The 16,823-nt window shown below is 38.8% G+C and overlaps 1 protein-coding gene and 1 long non-coding RNA gene across 5 annotated transcripts in view; one reads left to right on the top strand and one right to left on the bottom strand.

Moving 5' to 3' along the window:
* ACVR1 (activin A receptor type 1) overlaps window positions 1–9,399 on the top strand; it is a 126,526-nt gene extending 117,127 nt beyond the window's left edge. For all 4 annotated transcript variants that reach the window (XM_025471144.3, XM_049106069.1, XM_049106068.1 and 1 more), the window contains 2 exons: window positions 7,300–7,430; window positions 8,179–9,399. In XM_025471144.3, coding sequence (XP_025326929.1) covers window positions 7,300–7,430; window positions 8,179–8,313 — 266 coding nt within the window. In that variant the 3' untranslated portion in view covers window positions 8,314–9,399. The remainder of the gene's footprint in view (window positions 1–7,299; window positions 7,431–8,178) is intronic.
* Window positions 4,566–16,823, bottom strand: part of LOC112674725 (uncharacterized) — a 116,436-nt gene continuing 104,178 nt past the window's right edge. The window contains exons 3-4 of the long non-coding RNA XR_003145540.3: window positions 7,762–7,846; window positions 4,566–7,110 (exon numbers count right to left, since the gene is read on the bottom strand). This is a non-coding gene — a long non-coding RNA (uncharacterized LOC112674725). The remainder of the gene's footprint in view (window positions 7,111–7,761; window positions 7,847–16,823) is intronic.

Here is a 16,823-nt window from a genome sequence, read left to right as displayed (position 1 = left end):
GCAAGCGGAAGCACTGTGGGGAATGGTACAGGTGCCCTCTGGCTAGACTGCAAGGCACACAGTTGGCTGATGCCCAGGAGGGCCATGAGGGGAATGAGCACAAGCTCGTGGAGACATAATGAGCTTTTCCCTTGGTTTTCTCCTAAAGATTTAGCAAGGGGCCATGGGCTATGGTAGATGGCTAGCAGGGGAGGATTCGAAGTAGACATACATGTATGACCCAGATAAAGCTGTCAAAGGGGGAAGAGATGGTACCCCGGTCTAAGGCTTTGGTGGGGAGGACCACAGAGAAGGCTTTCTCTCCAGAGAGTGGTCTGAAATGCAGCTCTGGCATTTCATGTTTTTTGGAGCTCTGTCTTTTTGATCTGTGCGTCAGCTTTGTGTGTTGTGTACTTGGAGGTGTTGGAACTAAGGCACGGTAATTAAGGGGTTGACTCAGGACCATGCAGCAAACTAATGGTACGGATATTGGTTGGTAAAGCTATATTTGCACCAGAGAATAGAAAAGTTCCAAATAGACATATGCCCAGGGGGAAAAATTATTGTATAAATCAGATACATATGCCAAGAGTTGTGGGGGAGTAGGTTATGAATAATATCTGATTCCTTTCTCGTGGCCTTTTGAGTCACGCTGGCCACCTTTCATGGGAAAGCCGGGCCTGGCTCATGTCGTCCTTCCCTGACTACTGTGAAGAGCTCCTCTTCCCCTGTGCTCCTGCACCCTTTGTCGTGTGCACCACTCAGCTGGCACTCAGAGTCCTGCGCATTTTTAGTCACTTTTCCTGCTGTCCTCTCTGCTGGCTCATAATTTGGCAGTTGTTCATTGAGTGCTGTCTTTAAAGAACCTAAGCGTTCACTTTTTTGCCTGGATCCCCAGCTTTCTGGCACAAATAGGAACAGTTCAAAGTAACTTCCTGCCTTGACGACATATCATCATTTCAGTGCCCTTGCCCTCTCTGTCTGCTGACCCTTGACCCTCGACCCTCGACCGACCCTCGTGAGCACCTGATTTCAGCCCCAGGGAGTTCCCCTCCCTCTTTACAAGTGAGGATCATTTGTAACCCCTCCTCCCCCTCCCCCTGCTGGTGTTTCTCATCCCTGTCCTCTTCTTGGCCTTGCGAACTCCTTATCTTTCTAAGTCAGCTCAAGCCCTAGCTCCGAGAAAGCTTACTTCTACTTCTAGGAAACCCGGATGTGTCTGGTACTTAAACCACCCAGCTGTTTGTTTGTTTCTCTTTAAGACTTGCTGAGCACCACATCCCTGCACCTTCTCGCTGTTCTTACCTCGAATGCCTAGTTTGTAATTTGTCATATTCTCTGTTTGCTCTTCTGGGACTTATTACCAGCACTGCATCTTTTTTATTTTTTGCATCCCCAGTGCCAAGCACGACCTCTGACTCAGTAGCCATCCTGATCCTTAAACTGTACGTGCTGGTTTAGGAACTCGCACACAAAAATATATTTTGAAAGGCAAATATAGTAGTGGGGTAAAAAGCACTTCTGAGGTTCTTTTTTTATACGATTTCCATTATCTGAGGAAAGAAGGGCTTGTCCCTGTCTTCCACGGATTTTGAGTTCCTTGACAAGAGCACGTCTTACGCTTCTGTTATCCTCAACATTTGATACGGTGCTCCGCACATAGTAGGTACCTAATGTACTTTATATTGATTGAAATAAGTGCTTTCTTTGACTAGAGCAGGTTCCACATGACTGCTAAACTTTAATCTCAGATTTATCTGGCACTGGTCATGCTTCTCCAGAGTAAGATGGAAATCATTAGCAATTGACCAGAGATTGAAGAAAGAGAGGTGTGACTAAATCCCAAGCATAATCAATTAGATGGTCTTTCTTTTTGAATTTGATTCCTTTTGTTAAAACATGGGGGCAGTTAATGAGATTAAAGGATGGGAAATACAAACAGGAGGGAGAACGTCAGCTTCGTACAGTGAAATTTGTTGCTGGTGATCACTAGATCTCGTGTTTTAAAAATCCACCCTTAAAAAAAAAAAAAAAAAAATCCACCCTTGCCTTTTTCTTTTGCATTTCTAGAGATAATGCCCACTTAGCCCTTCCCAAGCTAGCCAGGCCAATGATCCCAAATAACTGGCTAAGTGAATGTGAACAGGGAACGTCATTATATTAAATTCTAAGAAATTAAAGGAGGCTACTAAATATTATATATCCTGTAAGTTCATGTGGTCCTTGAAAAAGGTATACATGATCTTATACATCCATGTCCAGTTGTATTTTGTGTGGTATGTCTTAGTATTAGAAGGAAGTATTTTTGTTTAAAAGTTTCTTTGGATCCTCATGAAAGCAGATAAGGCCTTTGAGATGAGGTGTCACATATCTCCTAAAAGCAGTGGTTTGTGTTTTACCAGGAAAGGTTTTAATCCATTCACTAATATACTTTATGATTACAGTTATGCAATGTGGGTAAGTTATTTAAACTTAAACACAACTAGAAATTTACTTTTACATTACTGAACATGGAATATAGTATAAATCAACTTAGTCAAATCAATGAAGTTTCAGAAGATCCATGCAGTTTCTTTAACATGTTGCTTTTCATGGCTAATCTTTTCATAAATGGTGTGTATTTATCTGGGATTTGTGAAATGGATTCTTGCAGTTAAGTAACTTAATTTCTTTGATCAGTGACAAGGGGATTGAAGTTTTTCAGGTGATCCAGAGGAATTAGAAGGCTGTGAGAAAAGTTATAATTCAATTTTTTTTTCTTTTCCCCAAACAACCTATTAAGTATTTGGGAATAAAAGAAAGTTACATGGAGAAAGGAAGATGGCAATAAACCAAACAGTCCCCCCAGTGTCATTGTTGAAGCCTTTGATGATAGAAGAAAAATGGATTTCTTAGTTTCTTCTCTTTAAGGAGAAGAATCAATTTTCTAATTCTAAGTGATGAAGTTTAAAATTTCTCTATTTGTAGAATTACATCAATTTCTTTCACAAGGAAGAGTAATTTTTCTGGGGAAAAAGAGTTTCTCAGACATTGGAAGCCACGCTAAGCCAAAATTAACTGCTTTCATCTTTGCCTGGGGGTAAGAAGAGAGTTCATGCTTATCAGCCATTCTTCTGTCTTCCCAAATGACTGTCTTTCTCTACATTTTCTTTTGCGCCTTCAATCTGAGGGTAAATAATAGAGCCATCAAGCAGGCAACTGTCTGGCAGTCTGAGATTGCTCATTGCCCACAGAATGAAGAAATGAATATTTCGTATTGTTTGCATTCTACCAATGGGAGGGATTATTTCTGTGTTCTGTTTTTACTTTTCTTCTTTCACTTCTAATTTTTTTATTTGGGCCCTCTCTTTTTCTTGGTGAGTCTGACTCAAGGGTTATTAATATTCTTGATATTTCAGAGAACCAGCTCTTGGTTTCATTGATATTTTCTGTTCGTTTCTTTCCCTGTTTTTAATTTTTCTGCTTCTGCCTTGATCATCACTGTTTTCTTCTTTCCACTAACTTTGGGTTTATTCTTTTTCTAGTTCCTTTTGGTATATGGTTAGATTGCGATTTTTCTAGTTTCTTGAGGTAGGCCTGTATTGCTATAAACTTCCCTCTAGAATAGTTTTTGCTGTGTCCCAAAGATTTGGGACCATTGCGTTTTCATTTTCGTTTCTCTCCATGTGTTTTTGTATCTCCTCTTTGATGTCTTTGTTGGTCCATTCATTCTTTAGTAGTATGTTGCTTGGCCTCCACATGTTTTTGTTTTTTCCAGATTTTTTTTTTTTAGAATTGGTTTTTAGTTTAATACTGTTGTGTTCGGAAAAGATGCTTGGTAGGATTTCATTCTACTTAAATTTATTGAGATCTGTAGGCTGACATTTTATCTGTCCTAGAAAATGTTTCATGTGCACTTGAAAAGAATGTGTGTATTCCATTGCGTTTGGATGGAATATTTTATATATACCTGTTAAGTCCGTGTGTTTGAATGTGTCATTCAAAGTCATTGTGCCCTTGTTGATTTCTGCTTGGATGGTCTACCCTTTGATGTAAGTGGGGTGGTAAGGTCCTGTACTATTGGCATATTACTGTCAATTTCTCCCTTTTGGCTGTTAATATTTGCTTTATGTATTTAGATGCTCCAGTGTTGGGTGTATAGATATTTACGATTGCTATATGCTCTTGTTGGATTGAACCTTCTATCATTATGAAATGCTTTTCTTTGTCTGTTGTTACAGTCTTTGTTTTAATCTATTTAGTCTGATAACTATTGCTTCCCTGGTTTTTGTGGGTTTTTTTGGCTTCTATTTGCATGGAATCTCTTTCTATCCCTTCACTTTCAGTGGGTCAGAAGTGAGTCTCTTACAGGCAACTCCTGTAGGTGGGACTTGCTTTTTTGATCCATTCTGTCACTCTAAGTTTTTGGATTGGCACATTTAGATTAACATTTACATTTGAAATAGTTGTGATAGGTATGTACCCTGTGGTGCCATTTTGCTCATTGCTTTCTGGTTTCTGTAGTTCTTCTTTTTGGTCTTCCCTTATCACTGATGACTTTTATTTATTTATTTTTTTTAAGATTTGATTTATTCATGAGAGACACAGAGAGAGAGAGAGAGAGAGAGAGGCAGAGACACAGGCAGAGGGAAAAGCAGGCTCCATACAGGGAGCCCGACGTGGGACTTGATCCTGGGACCCCAGTGTCACGCCCTGGGCCAAAGGCAGGCGCCAAACCGCTGAGCCACCCAGGGATCCCGACTGATGACTTTTTTAAGAGTCATTACCTGGCTTTCTCTTTTTTGTGTATCTATTATAGGGTTTTATTTTGTGTTTACCATAAGATTTATATATAACATCTTAAGTATACAGCAGTCTGTATTAAGTTGATGGCCATTTAAATTTGAACACATTCTTAAAGAGCTTTATTCTCCTCATTTTGTATGTTGTCAGATTTTACATTTTTATTTTATGATGCCCTGTAACCTAGTTTTTAGGTATAGATGATTTTACTACTGTTGTCTTTTAACCTTCATATTAGCTTTTAAGTGTTTACTTTTAATTCATGAATTTTTTTTTTCCTAATTTTCTTCTACTTTTGGAGTCTTTTCCTTTTCCACTTTAAAGAAGTCCTATTAACATTTCTTAGTGGTGATGAACTCCTTTAACTTTTGTTTGGGGAACTCTTTACCCAGAAAGATTATCATCTAGAATTTAAGGAGAGATATTCTTGGCTTTAGGTTTTTTTCCTTTCAGCATTTTGCAGGCGAGAAAGGAGTGACATGTTATATACAAAGTTCCTGCTGTATAATCAGCTGACAGCCTTTTGGGGTTTTCTCTGTATGTGACTATTTGCTTCTGTCCTTACCTTTATTCTTTGACGCTTTAATTATTATTTGTCATGGTGTGGGCTACCTTGGTTTCCATTTTGTTCAGGACTTTTGGTGCTTCTGGACATAAAAGTCTATTTTTTTTTCCTAGATTAGGAAAGTTTTCAGCTATTATTTCTTCAAGTAAATTTTCTGCCCCTTTTCTGTTTCCTTCTGGGACCCATATAATGCAGATTTTTTTTTTTTTTGATGTTGTCTAAGAGATGCCTTAGTTTATCCTTATATTTAAATTTTTTCTTCTGTTTTCCTGTTCAGCTTGGATGCTTTCCATTACCTTGGATTGCTCTCCAGTAGATCATTGATTCTTCTGCATCCTCTAATCTACAATTGATTCCCTCCAGTGTATATTTCATTTCAGTTATTGTGTCTTCAATTCTGATTGCTTATGTTTTTTTATTTCTTTATTGAAATTATTTCTGAGTTTATCTACTCTCCTCTCCAGTCTGGTAGCATCTTTATGACTGTCCCTTTGAACTCTTTAGTAGAAGTAGATTGCTTATTTCTATTTCATTTACTTCTTTTTCTATTATCTTATTCCTTCTTTTGGAGCATATTCCTTCATCTCTTCACTTTGCGTGGCTTTCAGTGTTTCTGTGAATTAGGCAGAGAAGCTCATTCTAAACTTGAAGGGATGGTCTTTTTTTGTGGTTTTCCCAACTGTGAGACTATGCCTGGTGACTTTGGTTAGCTGGCTGGAGCTATGGCTGATGTGAGCTGGGGGTGCTGGGGCTGCCTTGACTGGATGGCCAGAGCTGAATTGGGCACTGAGAAGTCTGGGGCTCTCCTGTCAGAGAGTGCCAGCTGTGGGACCCTCTCCTACGTAGAGGGTATCCTTTCAGGACAGCTGAAATAGCTGTCAGCTAGGTTATCCCAGGGTGCTCTGTGCAGAGGGAATCCTGGCAGGGCAAATGGAGCTGAAGTGTTGCACAGGCCAGGTTATGTGGAGGTGCTACATGAAGGAGAAACCTGTTGGGTTAGGTGCAGGCTGTGGGTCCCAGGGCCCTACAAACTGGTGGTACCCTGGCAAGTTGTTTGGAGCTGAAGTGATGTGGGTCTGGAGTGTTCCTGGGTAGTTTGTATCTCTGTCACCTTGACAAGGTGACTGGAGCCATAGTGAGCACTGACAGGGAGTGTCTTAGTGTGTGCTGCAAGTGGCTGCCTTGGTGGATGGCTGGGGCTGGTTGGGACATGGACCTGGGGCTCACTGAGGCAGTAGGCCAGCTGTGGTGCTCAGACCCTGCTCTTGTCTGCACTATCAAGGCTACCTAGCAGTGGTGTTCACCAGCCCCTGACTGAGAGACTCGTAGCAGTTCCCCTGCCATTCGGTGGCAGTTGTAAGGGCTAATCTTTTATACTAGTTGGTCTTTTGAACTGCAGCATTTTTTCTGTGCCCCAGGTAGACAAACCTGTTCACGGCCCCTCAGTGAACTACTGCAGTTCCACAGTGTTGAGGGTGGGGGTTCCCATCATTACCATGTCTCTATGTTTTTGCCATTCTCTCTATGGTCTTTTGTTGTACAGAAGCTGTTCATTCAGCCGCCCGTTCTTCTTCAGGAGGAACTGCTTTATAAATAGATATAGATCTGGTGTATCCATGAAGGAGGAGTTCAGGGTCTTCCTGGGTCGCCATCTTGTACCAGAATGTTGTCACTTTTTGATCATCAAAGGAATTTTGCCCTCAATTACATTTTGGGTATTACGGAGCATTTGTCAGTAAGTGTAATTACGTGAGTAGTAGCCACATTTTCTTCTAACGTAATTCCTGCAGAGATTTGGAGGAAGAATAATTATTACTGTGTTCTCCACTTACTGTGTTGCTTTCAGAATTACCTTGAAGTGAGGAAGATGTTCAGTCCTTCTCCTGTCACATTATAATCTGTGATAACAATAAAGGCCTGGGGAAAACCTCCGCGCTCTTGCTAACCAACCTAATTCTTGTCCGTGTGTGCAGGTATTGTGGAGGATTACAAGCCACCATTTTACGATGTGGTCCCCAATGACCCAAGTTTTGAAGATATGAGAAAGGTGGTCTGTGTGGATCAACAGAGGCCAAACATACCCAATAGGTGGTTCTCAGACCCGGTAAGCACACCGGTTTCCTAGTTTCCGAGCTGTCTTCCCCTTTTTACTAGGGTGAAACTCAAGGGTGAGCAGATAACGTTGCTTCTGAGTGATCTGCCCTGCCCGTTGCTTCCTGCCCTATGTAGAGGGGCCCTGGACCTAGTTAAGTAGGTTCACAAAATGGTCTCCCTTACAAAATAGTCTCATCGAAAGAGTGAAGTTCTCCGATCTTGCTAATAAATGACAATATTCACAAGAATTTCTACTGTTGACTAGCTCTAGGAGTCAGGAGACTCAAGACTATGCCACTAGACCTAGGGCTGCAGTTTCACAGGTAAAACAAAAGACTAACCTCTTTCCATCTCTGCATATCTCCAATTCCCATCAGAAGTTGTTCAACTGAAGGCTCTTCTTGCTTCTCTTTAGTAGCAGCAAACCTGAAATACCAGGATATGACACCATCTGCAGAAGTCATGGACTGTGGGGTAGCATTATCTCTTTTAGCACCCAAAAGACCTCAGGAGGTCCATCCTGTGTAATTTACCTCATAAAGTCAGCTGGTAGCATTACGAGTCCAAAGGCCAGAGTGACTCCTTTTCAGTGGTCAAGGCCTTGATTATTTGTTTAAAGAACATGACAGTAAGTAACCTTACTGACTTCCCAATACCTGCAGAGTTCTGCAAAATCTGTTGATGCAACATCTGCCAAGTTTCTGGGGCCCCTAAAAAGCCACTTTTTTCACTGTGGTCTTTGTTCTTTCTCTCCTCAGACATTAACCTCTCTGGCTAAGCTGATGAAAGAATGCTGGTATCAGAATCCATCTGCAAGACTCACAGCTCTGCGTATCAAAAAGACTTTGACCAAAATTGATAATTCCCTAGACAAATTGAAAACTGACTGTTGACATTTTCATGGAGTCAAGAAGGAAGATTTGACGTTGTCATTGTCCAGCTGGGACCTAATGCTGGCCTGACTGGTTGTCAGAACAGAATCCATCTGTCTCCCTCCGCAAATGGCTGCTTTGCCAAGGCAGACATCCCACCCAGCCGTGTGTTGGGGAGACACCAAAACCACCCTAACCTCGCTCAATGACTGTGACCTGGGCATTTCACAAACTGTTCACACTGCAGAGACTAATGTCGGACAGACACTGTTGCAAAGGTAGGGGAACTGGAGGAACACAGAGAAATCCTAAAAGAGATCTGGGCATTAAGACAGTGGCTTTGCATATCTTTCACAGGTCTCCTAGACTCTCCCCATGGGAAACTCAAGGAGGTGGTGAATTTTTATCAGCAATATTGCCTGTGCTTCTCTTCTTTATTGCACTAGGAATTCTTTGCATTCCTTACTTGCACTGTTACTCTTAATTTTAAAGACCCAACTTGCCAAAACGTTGGCTGCGTACTCCACTGGTCTGTCTTTGGATAATAGGAATTCAATTTGGCAAAACAAAATGTAATGTCAGACTTTGCTGCATTTTACACATGTGCTGATGTTTACAATGATGCTGAAACATTAGGAATTGTTTATACACAACTTTGCAAATTATTTATTACTTGTGCACTTAGCAGTTTTTACAAAACTGCTTCGCGCATATGTTAAAGCTTATTTTTATGTGGTCTTATGATTTTATTACTGAAATGTTTTTAACACTATACTCTGAAATGGACATTTTTCTTTTATTATCAGTTAAATTCACATTTTAAGTGCTTCACATTTGTATGTGTGTAGACTGTAACTTTTTTCAGTTCATATGCAGAAATGTATTTAGCCATTACCCATGTGACACCACCGAATATATTACTGATTTAGAAGCAAAGATTTCAGTAGAATTTTAGTCCTGAACGCTGTGGGGAAAATGCATTTTCTTCGGAATTATCCATTATGTGCATTTAAACTCTGCCAGAAAAAAAATAACTATTTTGTTTTAATCTACTTTTTGTATTTAGTAGTTATTTGTATAAATTAAATAAAAGGTTTTCAAGTCAAAGTGAATTTTTTTTATCATATTAAAAAAATCTATATTCTAGAATGCATATTATTATGGAAACAATAGGAGCATAATGTGAATTTGTAAATCAAATTTGCTTTTCACATCTACTAACAATCTTTTGAGGGTCCTATGAGGATGATATCCAGCTCGAAAATGGAATCCAAAAATTTGAATTTTTTTTTTGGTTGTGATTATTTTTTCTTGGTCCATGCCCCCACTGTGAAGTGAGGGTGATAGACCTGTTTGATCCGTTTTCCTTTCATGAGGGTTTTGAGTATAAAGAAGGAATGATATCCAAGCAATTTTTAGTATGTGGTCCTGCATAAGTGGAAATCGATATGTCTCACCTTACTCCTTGGCAAGGGTCTGCTGTTGGCCTTTTTACTTCTTGTGTTCAACAGATTTGAAAGGTAAGATTTAAAATAGCCCAGTTAAGAGAAGAGGGGTGAATTTTTGGAATGTTCATCAGAGGTAAGTTGATAACATCATTAAGATATGTTTACTTAAAGGGTGTATATTAACTCAAAAACTCAAAAAACACTGGTAAAATGTGTTAATACCATTGGATTGTCCATTTAAAGGTGGTTAAGTACATTTACACTTTTGCTGCCATTTCTACTATTCCATCCACAGAACTTGTTTCATCTTGCAAAACTGAAACATTCTACCTGTTAAGCAATAGTTCCCCATTCCTCACTGCTCACAGTCCCTGGCAACCATCATTCTACTTTCCTTCTCTACAATTTGACTACTTGAATGAGGTATCATAGGAGTGGAATTATACAGTATTTGTGAGACTGGCTTATTTCACTTAGTTTAATGTCCTTAAGGTTCACCCTTGGTATAGCATGTACCAGAATTTCCTTCTTTTTATGGCTCATTATATTCCAGTGTTACATTTATGCAGCATTTTGTTTATCTTTTCATGGAGAATTGGGTTGCTTCCACCTTATTCTTGTGAATAATACTGCAATTAACATAGGTGTGTATCTCGGATTTCTTGCTTTCATTTCTTTTGGTTGTATACCCTAAAGTAGAATAGAATCACATTTAACTTTTATTGAAGTCCTGCATATATAAGTATACCTATGTCCAACTGTAGAGCTTGATGCATGTTTAAATTTTTTGTTGTTTATAAAAATTTGTAAATTTGTTACTTTCATGGAAACAGCACTCAGATCAAGAAGCACAACCTTGATTTCTCTAGAATGAAGTCAGCATCAGCATTATGGTGGTATGAATCCTTTTTATTCTTACCTTTGGTTATTGATGTCCAGTTAGATGTAAATCAAACAAAAGTGCCTCTGCACATTATACCAGGACACCTGGGAAATTTCTATACACCCATGCATCTGAAAGTAGGTGGATAGGATCTTGGAAGAGACTGTGGACCCAAGGGCGTCAGTGAGCCTATCCCTCTCCCCTTGCTATGATTGGGGGGGAAAGGGGAACCTGGAGAGTACACAACTGGGTGGACACTCACAGGAGACAGAGAATTTGTAGCGGTCTAAGCCAGCCTGATGGAAGATCCCAGCATGTCCTCCAGTGGGACAAGGAGGAGGTTGGAGGCAGAGGAGAAAGAGGAACTATACATGCTAGATGGCTGGTTTATATAAGCACATCCTGATTGCCCCTGTTAATCACTATCTTGAGAATATACAGATCCCATTCTCCTTCTATATTCCCATTAAGCAGAAGATACAGAAGAACGTGTTGTTTAGCATTCAAAGTCAGGGGCTCTGGGAATGGCCAACCCGGAGCATCTTCTTTGTAACAAAGAATGTCTGGGTGGCAGACCTTGATCTTAGAATGCTGGCCTGCTAGGAGGAGAAGAGCTACAGATAGTTGCTAGGCTGGTTGCTTCACGCAGATTCTAGCGGTGGATGCTTTTCCAGTCAGCCAGTCCTGGACTCCCTTTAAGTTTCCCCAGTAAATCTGTGTTTCACTCACTATCTCCTGGTCATTTCTTTGGTCTTACAGGACCATCATCCATATTTGACTGTTGGGGTACAGTTATATAGGAACCCAGGTGCCCCTCTCTCCAGGGCAACATGGCAATATACTGGTTTTTGTCAGCAGCATTGGCTACCTTGCTGCTAGAAGAAATGGAAAGCAAAAATGGCTGCCCTCCTGTAGGGGTTGCAGCTGAAGTGACCAATTTCTTTCCAGTAGGACCCTGATCTTTGGAGGAGAGATCTCCATGACTGAGATGAAAGAAAGAAAAGGAAAAGAGGCCAACAAAGATACCAAAGAGTGTTGAAGAAATGTTTCCTGCTGTCCACTTCTGGCTTTTGGCAGGAGGTCCACCTATGGACCTCTTGGAGTCCCACACTGGAGAATGCCTCTATCAGTCGTGGGCACCTGCAAAGCCCCAGATGCTAAACCCACGCCTCCCTGATCCTTCTTTCAGCTCCCTTTGGGTGCTGCTGAGTGCAGTCTCTAGCCCCCAGGGGAGAACCAAACACATGAGCTCTAGGATCACCTCGGAGACACAAAAGAAACGCTTTTAATTGTCAGCATTTTGAATTATAACAGCTGAAGTGAACAAATTCTTTACTAAAGAAAGGATATGCACCTCTGCTTTTGCATTTGAAGTAGCAAACACACACACAAAAAAAATCAAGGAAATACGGTATTACTAAAAAATGATAATTCTTCAACCAAATTCAAAGGCACAGAATATAGTGATCTGACATAGAATTGAGAATAGCCATTATGAAGAAATTCAAGCTACAAGAAAACTCAGGCAGTTCAATGAACTCAGAAATAAATAGTTCTTTACCAAAGACATTAGTTCTTTTTAAAAAAAATTTCAAACAAGTTACGGAGATGAAGAATTCAATGAATGAGATAAAGATGGCATTAGAGAGCATAGGTAACAGGATAGACCAGATGAAAGAAAATAGGTGGCTTGAAACAAGAACTAAGATTTTTTTAAAAGTGAAGAAATCCTATGGTTGCTATTAGATTCAATGAGAAAAATCAAATAGACTTAACATATTTTTAGAACATTTCATCCTAAAACAGAATACATATTCTTTTCAAGTGCATATGGAACACTCTCCAGAATAGATCACATATTAGGTCACAACTCAGGCCTCAACCAATTAAAATATATCCTACCATGCACCTTTTCTAACCACAATGCTATGAAACTAGAAGTCAGCCACAAGGAAAAATTTGGAAAGAGCATATATGGAGGTTAAACAACATGCTACTAAGAAATGAATAGGTCAACCAGATAATAAAATTACAAAAATACATGGAAACAAATGAAAATGAAAACACAGTATCACTCATCTATGACCGCAACGGCACTTGCGGTCAAACACTTTTGGGATGTAGCAAAAGTGGTCCTAAGAGGGAAGCATATAGCAAGAAGCAAGGACAATCTCAAATAAATGAACAAATGAAGTCTACAGCTGACAGAAGGAAGGAAATAATAAATATTAAAGCCAAAATAAATGACAAAGAAACTAAAAGATACACAATAGAACAGATCAATGAGACCAAGAGCCGGTTTTTTGAAAAAAATTAATAAAATCGATAAACCTCCAGGCAGGAGGCAGGTTTCTACCAGAAAGAAAAGAGAAAGTATCCAAATAAATAAAATCACAAATGAGAGAGGAGACATAACAACCAACACCACAGAAATAAAGTTATAAGAGAATATTGTGAAAAGCTATATGCCAACTAATTGGATAACCTAGAAGAATGGATAGATTCCTAGAAAGATACAATCTTCTAAAACTGAAACAGGAAGAAATAGAAAACTTGAACAGACTACTAACCAGCAAAGAAATTAAATAACTAATAATAAAAAAAAAATCCCAGCAAACAAAAGTCTAGGGCCAGACAGCTTCATAGGTGAATTCTACCAAACATTTAAAGAAGAGTTAATACCTAATTTTTCTCAAATTACTCCAAAAAATAGAAAAGGAAGGAAAAACTTCCAAATGCATTCATGAGGCCAGCATTACCCTGACACCAAATCCAGATAAAGACCACTAAAAAAGAAAACTCCGGGCTAATACCCTGATGAACATGGATGCAAAAATTATTAATAAACTAGCAGCAATACTTTAAGAGAATCATTCACCATAATCAAAGGGATTTATTCCTGAGTTGTCAGGATTTATGAATATTGAAACACGGTGTTTCAATATTCATAAATCAATCAGTGTGATACACCACATTACTAAAAGGATAAGAACCATATCATTTCAGTAGATGCAGAAAAAGCATCTGACAAAGTAGAACATCCATTTATGTTTATCATAAAAACAGTGAAATTGCAGGATACAAAATCAACATACAGAAATCTGTTGCATTTCTATACATCAATAATGAAGCAGCAGAAAGAGAAATTAAGGACTCAATCCCATTTACAATTGCACCAAAAACAAGATACTTAGAAATAAATTTAACCAAAGAGGTGAAAGACCTATGGTGTGGAAACTATAAAACACTGATGAAAGAAACAGAAGATGATACAAAGAAATGGAAAATATTTTATACTCATGGATTGGAAGAACAAATATTGTTAAAATGTCTATACTATCCAAAGCAATCTTCACATTTAATGTAATCCCAATCAAAATATCAATAGCACTTTTCATGGAGCTAGAACAAATAATCCTAAAATTTGTATGGAACCCTGATGACTCTGAATAGCCAAAGCAACCTTGCAAAAGAAAAGCAAAACTATAGACACCACTACTCCAGACTTCAAGTTATATTACAAAGCTGTAGTGAGGGCAGCCCTGGTGGCTCAGCAGTTTAGCACCACCCTCAGCCCAGGTCCTGGTCCTGGAGACCTCAGATCGAGTCCCATGTCGGGCTCCCTGTGTGGAGCCTGCTTCTCCCTCTGCCTGTGTCTCAGCCACACACACACACCCCTCCCCGTATCTTTCATTAATAAAAAAAAAAAAAAAAACCCACAAAGCTACAGTGATCAAAACATATAGCACTATGGTACTGACACAAAAAAAACAGGTAGATCAATGGAACAAAAAAGAAAATGCAGAAATAAACCCGTAATTAAATGCTTAGTTAAGTTTTGACAAAACAGGAAAGAATATCCAATGGGAAAAAGACAGTCTCTTCAAGAAATGGTATTGGGAAAACTGGACAACAACATGCAAAAGAATTAAACTGGACCATTTTCTTACACCATACACAAAAATAGACTCAAAATGGATTAAAGACCTAAATGTGAGACCTGAAACGATAAAAATTCTAGAAGAAAGCACAGGCAGTAATTTCACTGACATCAGCCCTAGCAATGTCTTTCTGGATAGGTCTTCTGAGGCAAGGGCAACAAAAGCAAAAATAAATTATTGGAACTTCATAAAAAAAGCATCTGCACAATGAAAGACAATAAAACTAAAAAGCAACCTATGGAATTGGAGATTACATATCTGCTAATGACACATCTCATAGCAGGTTAGTATCCAAAAATATATGAAGGACTTATAAAACTCAACACTCCTTCCCAAATGAATAATCCAATTAAAAATGGGCAGACATGAACAGACATTTTTCCAAAGAAGACCTAGAGATGGGCAACAGACCCATGAAAAGATGCTCAACATCACTCATCATCAGGGAAATACAAATCAAAACTACGGAGATACCCTCTTACACCTGTCAGAATGGCTAAAATCAATAACACAAGGAACAGTATGTGTTGGTGAGGATGTGGGGAAAGCGGAATCAACTGTCTCACACTATTAGGAATGCAACTTGTGCAGCTCCTATGGAAAATGGTACGGCGGTTCCTCAAAAAATTAAAAAATAGAACTACTGACAATTCAGAAGTTGCACCACTACATATTTATCCGAAGAATACAAAAGTACTAATTCAAAGTGATATATCCCCTGCCATGTTTATCGCAGCATTATCTACAACACCCAAACTATGGAAACAGCCCAAGTATCCATCAACTGGTGATAAAGAAGATGTGCTATATACATATTCAGCGTAATATTCGTCATAAAAAAGAATGAAATATTGCCATTTCCAACAACATGAGTGGAGCTAGAGATTATTATACTAAGCAAAATAAGTCAGAGAATGACAAATACCATATGATTTCACTCACTTGTGGAATTTAAGAAACAACAAATAAGTAAAGGGAAGCAAACCAGAAACAGATGCTTAACTGTAGAGAACAAACTGATGGTTCCAGGAGGGGATGGGTGAAATTGGTGATGATGGTTAAGGAGTGCATTTTTTGTAATGGTGATATATGGAAGTGTTAAATTACTATATTGCATACCTAAAATCAATTTAACACTGTATATTAACCAATTGGAATTTAAAAACTTAAAAGATATAAAAAGTAAAATTACGATCTAAAGAATGTCAATCAGTCTGGTAAAAGACTGAATTATTCTTTACATTCTATAGGGGAAATATTGTAAAATTGTTACCATATGAAAAGATGGTCAGAGAATACACAGCCAAAAAGTAGAAGGAAATAAAACTGTTGTAGAAGTTCAGAAGGTTAATTGAACTAAAGAGTTGTAAACAAAAATGCCATTTTTCAAAAAAGAAGAGGAAGAGAAAAAGGAAGAGGAGGACAAGAGGGGCAGATTTTAAGGAAATAATATCTGAGAACTTCTTAAACCTGGGGAAGGAATTGGACATACAGGTGGACAACACTAGTGGAATACTCTATTATCTCCATGCAAAGAGACCTTCTGGGGGCAGGGGGAAGGAAGTAGACTTTTTCAGCAGAAACTCTACAGGCCAGGAGAGAGTAAAATGAAATATTCAAAGTGTCGAAAGATATAAAATGCCAGCAAAGAACACTTTGGGAAACTCCCTTCATATCTCAAGGGTGTCTTTGCCAGATAAATAAAAGCTGGGGGAGTTCACCACCACTAGACTTGCCTTGCAAGAAAAAAATGAGAAGATTCTAATTAGCAACAAAAAGCATGAAATACAGAAAATTCTGGTGAAGGTAAACATTAGAAAACTATATTAATGGTGTTAAACAATTCTTTTTATGCTGTGAATTTGTTAATCCTCCTTATTTTAACCTTTATATTCTAATTGTAGCATCAAAAATATAAAGGGAGAAGTAAAAGTGGAAAATTTACAGGTGAATGAAGATAGGTTGCTATCGGCATAAAAGCCATTTTATATGCAAGATGTTTTATGTAAGCCTCACGGTAACCACAAAGCAAAAATCTAGAAAAGAATCACAAATCATAAGGGGGAAATTGTAAATTGGTGGTTTTCCCTGTGATGTGCTCAAAGGCAAGCAGAAACAGAAGGGGGAGGGAAAAGGAGCTACAAAATAACCAGAAGGAAAAAAATAATGTGTCAATAATAATTCCTTACATATTGATAATCACTCCAAATGTAAATGGATTGAATTCACCAATCAAAAGGCACAAAGTCACTAGAGGGA

Source organism: Canis lupus, chromosome 36 (assembly GCF_003254725.2).
Source record: "Canis lupus dingo isolate Sandy chromosome 36, ASM325472v2, whole genome shotgun sequence".
Lineage (NCBI taxonomy): Eukaryota > Metazoa > Chordata > Mammalia > Carnivora > Canidae > Canis > Canis lupus.
This window is presented reverse-complemented; position numbering and strand designations above follow the sequence as displayed.